This window comes from Atta colombica, unplaced genomic scaffold (genome assembly GCF_001594045.1).
Source record: "Atta colombica isolate Treedump-2 unplaced genomic scaffold, Acol1.0 scaffold47, whole genome shotgun sequence".
NCBI classification, from domain to species: domain Eukaryota; kingdom Metazoa; phylum Arthropoda; class Insecta; order Hymenoptera; family Formicidae; genus Atta; species Atta colombica.
The window spans coordinates 1,516,673-1,526,161 of NW_017259536.1; the positions used below are offsets into that span (position 1 = coordinate 1,516,673).

The 9,489-nt window shown below is 35.1% G+C and overlaps 1 protein-coding gene across 1 annotated transcript in view; it reads right to left on the reverse strand.

The window, feature by feature from the left end:
* Positions 1–7,425: 7,425 nt before the first annotated feature.
* The window catches only part of LOC108691532 (transmembrane and TPR repeat-containing protein 1-like), a 140,420-nt gene continuing 138,356 nt past the window's right edge, over positions 7,426–9,489 (reverse strand). Inside the window, exons 14-15 of the mRNA XM_018199311.1 lie at positions 8,825–8,954; positions 7,426–7,730 (exon numbers count right to left, since the gene is read on the reverse strand). Of these exons, the coding sequence (XP_018054800.1) occupies positions 7,545–7,730; positions 8,825–8,954 (316 nt within the window). The 3' untranslated portion in view covers positions 7,426–7,544. The remainder of the gene's footprint in view (positions 7,731–8,824; positions 8,955–9,489) is intronic.

A 9,489-nucleotide genomic window follows, 5' to 3' on the forward strand; every position in this document is an offset into this window, starting at 1 on the left:
GTAAAGGCAGTTGCTGCAGGCTCCTAGACGGTGTTTGGATGGGTCTCAGGTAGCTCTGACGGACCCGGAAGTTTAATTACGTGAAGACGTGACAGCCTCCTGGCGAGGAACCAGGGAGAGATACAACCGTCTGACGTGCTTTCGGTTCATCCTTGACCATTTCGTTCAGTACAACATTTGACTTTACCTAACGCGCAATAAGCGCCACTGAGAAAGGGGTGGAAATCTTCGACTCGGGTGACCGAACAACAATATTTGCTTTTCGGCAAAATTGAAATCCTATAGCCTCTCTTCGCTTGCAGTCAGTGCATAGATACAAGCGTAGATAGAATATAAAACACTTTTTCCTCGAGCTAGGTGAGTCCTCGTCGTATTCACTAAAATAGAGTTTCGTTTTTCAAATCGACTTTTTGATACGATAGGTACAAACTAAAACTAAAAATGCACAACAAAAATATTGTTGGTGATTTAATCATGGTTTCGCGTGCGAAACCCAACGATTTGACTGCCACGTGGAATTCTACAAAGAGTTATACATTGAAGTCGCATGATTTTCTGTTTCATAAATCTGCTGATCCGAACGGAAGAACGAAGCAATGAATCGGTCGTTTACGAAATGCCGTTAGAACTGCCTAAAAATTTATTTATAGCGCGACGGTTCAACATTAATATCGGAAATAGATTTGCATATCGTAAATTTCGTTTGCGGAAGCTGTGTAACAAAATAATAAATTTTACTTCGCAATTACAGTCGCATATTAATTTATCGAATACTCACGCACGTGGCGACATGTAGAAATATTGAGTTGGAACAAAAGTTCGTAGCGCTATACAAACTTCAAAATTCAAGCAGCTATATTTTCATTAAAAATGAACGAAATTTATATTAGAAAAAAAGTTTTACAATTAAATTCTCTATTTTTTAAAGTCATTATGTTTTGTTTCTGTAAATTTAGTAATTTTTATATATAGAAAACTATGAGTTGGGCAAAATGCGAAATTTTCTTTATGAGCTTCTCATGTGTCTAAAAAAAAACTTGCAAGAATTTTCGATGCTGTAACATGACAGTTTAAAGTTTTTCCTACAAAATCATTTTTTAAAAATATTTCTAAGTTTTTTGTTATTAATTTACCATGTTAAATAAAAGTTAAATAAAAGAAGCGACTTTGATTACTCATCTCATAACTTCGTTAAAAATTATGTAAAAAGCAGATTTTTAAAGCTAAAACTTTACTTTATCGAATGATATGGTATTGCTAAATTAACAAAAAATATAAACATAATATAAATAAAATAACGCTACGAATTTTTGTTCTGATCTAATATTTCTAGCTGGCCAAAATATTCGATCGATTTGTAAGACGATTTCAAGCGAATCTTTTCACTCTTTGCAATACGCGGTCCATTCGTATCCACTCATGCCATTGAAAATTCCTGTCGTATACTTTTCAAGACGTTATCACGCGACGTTCATCGTGACAGAAAGGAAAGCGTCGTCGTTCAGGTTGGTCACCCTCTCATCCATTTCACTCGGCAATAAGGAATGTACTGAATGTAAGGATAAAATGGTCTCAAGGGAATAGAAACTTTCGAAGGGCATAGTAATCGACAAGTAACGTGCGTATTCGATATATGTAGAAACATTACGTTAATAAAAAAAAAAGAAAGAAAAAAAATAACACATAGGCGCAAGATATGTGTCGACACCCATGCTTTTCTCGTGTCACTGATTCCTTCTTCTCATACCAATATAGACAATTTGTCCCTCTATGAAATACGTCTAATACGTTGCGATCCGGAGATTTCACAGGGATAGATAAAAATAAGGTCCGGTCGCGATTTAATATTTCAGTGCTTTATCCCGACGCTCGTGCATACCTCCCAGGAGAGTTTTATCGTAACGACGATGCATCATGGCTATGCATGGCGGCGGCGGCGGGATGGAAAGTACGGGGTCGTTAATTTAACCAGCCGATTGTATTCGTACGTAAATCCGCTTTACACGAAGATAATAGATCGATGGGGCATAGTTGGTCAAGGATTTTGCGCGAATCTGCGCGTAAATAATGTAGGCGTACGTCGAAAATGGTTTAATCAGCTTCGCCGATGATCTCGGGGTATCGATGACGTTAATGGTCAGCGCGAATATTGGGGAATCGAGATTATAATATCCGACATTGGACCGCCTCTACTCCGGCCAGGCGGCTATTGTCTTTCATAATAATACGCAAGTCGGATCTCACGATGTTAGCTGTCGATTGCATCAGACTGCCGTTAAGCGTCACGTCAACGTTTAAAAGATCCCAGACTTCCGGACAGAGGTTAAGGGTCATTAGGCACAGAGGAAGGCGTGACCTTTGTATCCCGGATCGTTGCGTTGAAGCGAATATATACGGATCACGTACCCATACTCGATGCAGCGGAACGTACATGCATCCGTTTTACGTTAGCGAGCCGTCACGGTGTGCCAGGATAATGTCCGGATTCGTATTCCCACTTGGTTCCCGGATCATGCAGATCCATCTGCTATTATCGGCAAATCCGCCTATCGAAAATGTGATAGCCGACTTTCGCACAATGTAAATCAAATCGCACACGCGCGGCTTGGCGCACAATGCATCTATAAATGCTTTCGCTTTCTTGTTACATAGACATGAGATATAGAGTCGTAAAAGTCAATAGCGTGAACTTAAACTACGGGAAAGGAATAGTTGTTGCTGACCAGAATCGGCGCATGATTTTCTAGCGCATTTAATGGTACGAAAGGACATTATGATAAAAGAAAAATTGTTACAAGTTCAAAGATCTCAGTGAAAAGCAATTTGCTAGCTGTACGTGACTGAAATGCAGCATATAACCCCTTTTTAGAAAATCGAGACTGAGGTCGCAAAACTAGGAAGAAAACTTTCTCGATGTAAGAATATCCTGATAATTCGAAATTGTTATGATGTAGGTAAATAACGTTTTCTGATAAATGACGTGGTGACAAAGCGTCTCAGCTTCGATATTATTTGTCGTCATTTTGAGGTCAAAATTGACAAATAACGTGCTGCAGACAAAAATAGAGAGACTGCTATATAATAATATAAAATTCAAAATTCTCATTTTTACTCACACACCTTTTATATTGACATTCTATAATAGTGGTGTGGTATAAGAGTTATTTCAATTGTGGCGCGTTTAAACCGCCGGCAATTACCGTTAAAATTACACGATACTTACCGGGGCACCGAAATTCTGCATTGCGGCAGGCTCCATTATTTCCAGGCGTTGCCGACTATAGAGTGAGAGTGTTAGTACGCGCTCATTGTGAGCCGAACATAATGCCAGCGACTCTTCAAAACCACCTGCGCGCGGCTTGGTAGATTTGCTCAGGTGTGTGCCGATTATGAGCGTGCACGTATTTGTTCACAAAATGAAAAGAATCGCGTACGATTATTTATCCCAGTCGGGTATCGGTCCTTCAACGTCGACTCGTGTTTCATTGATATAGAAAAGTCTATGTATGCGCAGACAAATTTATTACTCTAAAACAAAACATATTTATTTAAAAACAAAAAATTTATTTAAATAATCAATATCGAAGAAAATTCGTTAAATTTAAATTGGAATATTTGCGTGGCAGAGAAATGAATATATGCAATTTTACATGATTCTTGCAATTTAAGCAAATGCACCAGTTTGACAATACTAAATAAATGATCTTTCGGTGAATACATATCCGTAATTGCGATAAATTATTACAATTGCAGTAACAAATGCACATTACACACTTAATGAAAATTATGGCCGTGCTATCATGTTAGTTCCGGCTAAAGTTTGTCGACCTATTCTTGCCATGCTTGTGGGAGGAAGGGCGATCTGTAAATTTGCCGTAGCTTGGTCGACGAGACCGCAATTTTGGCCGGACGACCATAATTAAACGAGGGAAAACTGGATAATTGATTAGGTATGGGTAGTCTGGAATCGCCAATATTGTCGGATACCAGCACATAAATCAAACATACGTGGATATATGTATATAAACATACACTTTATTATGATAATTTATAATTGCTGTATTATTCACAATGAGTATGAGTAATAACGTATCGTAATTAGATATACAAACTGGTCTATCGAGTAGTAACCTAGACTAATTAAATTGCGGCTAATTATACACGGCCCCACGTTCAATTTCTAATGCCAAACTTTCGCATTTCAATATCGCGAATTTTCCAATTTTACACCTTTTTAAAAATGTTCTTTCGTCTGTGCTGTTAAACGGATCGATAATATTAATTATTTCATGATTATACATTTCACCCGTTAGTTCCGTTTGATAATAACACTAATTGGCTGTTGGATTTGTCGATCGGCCAAACGTCCTGATAAAAAAAAAGGGATTGTTAGAATAAAAATAAAATATGTATTGTAATATATATCGAATTATATTTGCTGACATTTACATAGAAAGTACGGGGCTCAATTCCTGCAGCTATATGAATTGCAAATTATTTTTAACCGTCGGATTTTTTCAACGTTTAATTACCATTACGTAATATCACAAAATTGTCTTCCCTAATATAGCAGAATAGACGTATCTGTCACGAGTAATGTAATTTTTATATATGCAACTATGCTATCTCATGGAATTCATAATGAAATGCAGTGATGCTAAATGCTTATTTTCCATTAAAATTGGAGAAAAGCCTAAGGCTTAAATGTACGAAAAATAGAATACTCAGCTCACTTCCATACCTTGTATTAAATGTATTAGCTTCCACGTATTTTATTTCTTACCTTAGCTAATGAGCAACTCTCCTATGACCTCTTATTTTAATAGCTTCATTCATATGTTTTCTACGAGGAGAAAGCTTGATTCCTCATCTCTTAATTATAATGATAGTATATGCTTGCGCAAAATTTTTGCAACTCTGATTGACGCTGGCCGATTAACGCATAATTTACACATTATGTTAACGTTTTTATTAACTAAATTTTTTTCCAATTTGATTGATTGTTAATATAGGATAATATATAAAAAAATCAAATTTATATATTCACCTACATAGAATCTAAAAGTATTAAATAAATATAATTTATATGTTGTAACTCTGATATTAGATACAAATTAAAACGAAGAAATTTGATATATTCTATTTAATGTTTATCACAAAATAAAATACTGCAATAAAGATATCCGAGCTGCAAATAATAAACAAGAGTCGCAGACAGAAAAATATAGTAACTGAAAATGTAACTTCATACATATGCATTATCATTTCCATATACCATTATAGTTTAGATCTTATTCTCGTTTCGTTGCATTTTTCCCATTATTCGCAGCGTTCTGCGAAATACCACAGGCCGTTGTGTCCGGATGGCCAAAATTTATTTACTCGAGTTTGTTATAACGATATTACATGACAATAATTTATAGTAGAGAAGTTTAATAAGCATCGACAAAATTTTCGATGTAACATTTCTTTTTTTGTATACAGGTATATACATTGGTCTTCTATTAAGTTTTGACAAAGTTTTGCAAGTATTCGTAAAGTAACATACAAATTAAATTCGTCACATTGTATAATAATATTGACAGATTATATTTTATTTGTTTTGCTACGTTATATGCTGAATTATTAATCACAAAATAAAATTGGTTTAATTAAATTAATTATTTTTAACTAAATTATTTTAAATGTTTCCAGCAATATTTTATTTAATTCTTTTATTTAATTTCAATTTTCTTTTATTTATTACAGTCAAAGTAATATAATTTTGATATTAATATTTAATCAATATAAAAAATACTACAGAGATAATCTCTCTCTTTCTCTTTCTCTCTCTCTCTCTCTCTCTCTCTCTCTCTCCCTTTTTCATAAATGTTGAAAAAAGCTTTCATAGAAATCTTTTTTACGATATACTTGCAATAGAACATTGCCGTACCAAGCTCATCGAAGAATGTATTTCTTTAAAATTATTTGTTTCTTTAATTTTCATACAAAAGCCATACCAAATGCCACAGATTAGCGGCACATTCATTACCCTAGTATTGGCACCGTGTATTTACGTGCGTAAAATTGCGTATCTACGAGAGAGGAACACAAAGTACGATCCGAGAAAAAGAGTCTCAAAAGTATATGCGTATTCTCTTCTCATGCATTGTGCTATTGTCATATTTTATTATGAAAAAGATAAAATTCATCATAATTTCATTTTTCGTGTACAGCTTTCATCTTCGGCGTAAAAAAAAATATTATATCTCAAAGAATGATTGTGTATGTAAAAAAATAAAATGTTAATTTTAACCTAATGCCGTATAATGAACTTTCTGAGATATGCAAAAATGTTAAAATAACAAAATGTTAATTTTAACACTTTTGCATTTCTCAGGAAGTTCACTATATCTCAGTTAAAGCTAATATTTTATTTCTTACAGTGTATGTATGTGTATGCGTATGTGTGTGTGTATGTATGTGTTTATTGGTAATAAAAATTATAAATGTTTATGCGTACATGAAAACAAGGTAAATTCTCTTTGAAAACAAGATAAATTTATTTTTAATATAATGATAACCTGACACTCATATAAATCAAGTATTTTTGAAATAATTGTAATTTCGCTGACTTTTCGAACGAAACTTTTATGTCGAGAGATATTTTTCACGAATGCAATCCTCAATTTTTTATACTGTTTAAAATACTTCGTCTTTCTGGTATTACATATACAACGGTGCAGCGATAAAGCTGCACCGAAACGGACATCGTAAAAACGTTGAAAGCACACACGAGATACAGCAAATATTTATAGAAACACGTCGTACTATATGTAACTATATTACCAATTACAATTATCACGTTTCAAAAGTATAGGTAGATACACGCTTGAATGCACACGGCTCTAAGTTATATCTGATTAAGTACGCGTTTATTAACCAACTTGCTATAATCGTTTATCGCACACAGTTAAGTTCGCTCGAATCTCCCTTGGTCCTCTCTCGTTAAATATTCTTATATTGAATTTAAAAGTGGCAAAATAATTTTCAAGGAATTTAATTCTAGCATTCGATTCTCACCATTAGCGCACATTGTCATTTGTCCTGGCGAACGATTTCAGAACGTTATATCGACGTTCGAAGCCAAAGATTATCTACGGAGCAGGCATCTGTTTCTTTATTTTTTGTTTTTATTAGCGACTTTATTTTTTCGAAGAGAACCGCGACTCGCATCGTCGCTGTCCGATCGACAGGATAAACAGGATGCCACGAAGAACGCGAGGACACATATATATAAACGATAACGATATATGCGTACCTTCTTAAATTTCGTTATCGTGATTGATCCGCGACAGGTCGGGCTTGCGGTCCTAGATAGCACACAAACACAGCATACGAAAAATATTCAGGCATTCCACTATAATAGGACTCTCTTCGTCGCTGACGATCGTCGGACGAGGCTGCTACGCGGTCGAAGTATCGCGCTTCTTCCTTCATCTTTCACGGCCTGTTTTCAGCTGGCGAACGAGCAGGAGGTAGACCCGTTCCCCAATTGGGGCGGACTAAAGCGTCTCCAGAAAATTCTGCACGAGCAGGGTGGGCGCGGTTACACGCGTCTTCCCTTTTCTTGGCTGTCTGCAAGTACGCACGTTACAACGCGGCGTCCGTTGCAGCTGTTCCGACTTGTTGCTGTCTTGTTCGAGTTGCACCGACACGCTGGCCACGCGCGGTCTCGAACATCCATTCTCCTACAACAGACAATTGCCGATGCTCCAGCGAAATTTGCGATCTCTCTGTGATTTACAGATTACTGCGGCGTACGTTGTACGGACGGGTAAACTGGGGTAAACTGCTACGCGTAACTCACTCACGATTGTTCATGATGAATGCGAAGAACGTTATTGATATACGAAATTAACGCGATATTAAACGATTATTACATTTGAAGACACATAACTGCAAAAGTTAAATGGTTAAATTACATATAGTAATGATACGATACATTAATTAATTAATAGTATTGCTTTTGAATACCGAGAGAATATGAGAACTTGAGAATATTAATGCTGAATATCAGTTTAAATACAGAAGTTTCTAGTTGAGCTAAATACAATTTCAGAATTATGTAACTTTGACAAATTTTACTCACTGTACACGTCATGCTTTTAGTCATGGCTAACGTTACTTTTGCGCGCACCCAAATATTTCAAATTCTATCATGTCACTATGATTTATAGTTAATTTTGATTTATGATTTATGTATATGTGTGATCAAAATTTAAAGTATGTGCATAATGTACGTTTATATGCTTTCTTTGATACGTACAAATTCGTTGAACAAAAAAAAAAAGAGAAAAGGCTGCATTTTTCCTTTGCGTGACTTCAGAAAAGTATTCTCATTTCTAAAGCTTTATAAATGTTCTAGCAAAAAGGCAGCTTTATTATCAGTGTGCATGTGATTATCACAAAAGCGATTTAATCCAGACAAAACGATAAGAGGATAATGTGTGGCTAAATGTGCAAGTACTTAAATCTTTAATGAGTAGAACAAGTCATTCTTGAGAAAACTAAGTTGAAATGGGACCGGAATGATGAAAGACAGAAGAAAAGAGACTAAACGGAACTACATCCATTTAATCAGAATTATGGTATGACCAAAGAATCTTAATCAGTCTTGTAGAAACGAAAGAAATTCGCGCATCGTATCGTGCTAGTAATAACTTTTAAGATTATCCATTTTATGATAGACAAAAGTACTATTGTATTAAGATAGCAGACGGCAATATGAGAACTGAAACTTTGCTACTATACACACGATGCTCATATGACCGAAACTACTAACCGATATACAGAGATTCCGTTGATGTTGATGAGTCCTTTGACGAGACTCGCTTTGTAACTCCCACGCACGAATATACAAGTCTCCGCGATAGATGAAGCCTCCTCGTTTTGCTCGTAACATTAAATGCCATCTGAAACAAAGAGAAAAATAAAATTCCAGTGTTATAGCGTATTACATAATTTATATTCATTTGCTTTCGTGATTTGTATAAAATTGTGTTGCATAGCAAACTGTAAAAATATTTTCGTGAGCAAAAGCGTGCTTTTTTCTCAGAGGTCCATTCCTTAAATTATAGAAATGATCAATAATTGCTGGAGAGAATGAAGATTTATTTCCTCTTTATAAATTGAATCTCTTCCTATATTTCTCTCTTTTTCTCTCTATTTCTCTTTCTCTCTTTGCACATTTAAAATTTTCCTCGGTATAAATTTTCGCGCTGATGTAATTCCAGTATCATTATTCAACATCCAAAAGCACACTCCATAAAATAAATTCGTAAGTAACATACTCTTTTTTTACGCGTCACTTGTGCTCTAGTTTATCTCTGATCTTTCCACTTACGTCCGAACATCGTATTTATGAGGCGTAAAAGAGGAAAAGTTGATTGACGAAAATGATACCAATATTCGCTATCTTACGAGTGTATATATATATATATATATATA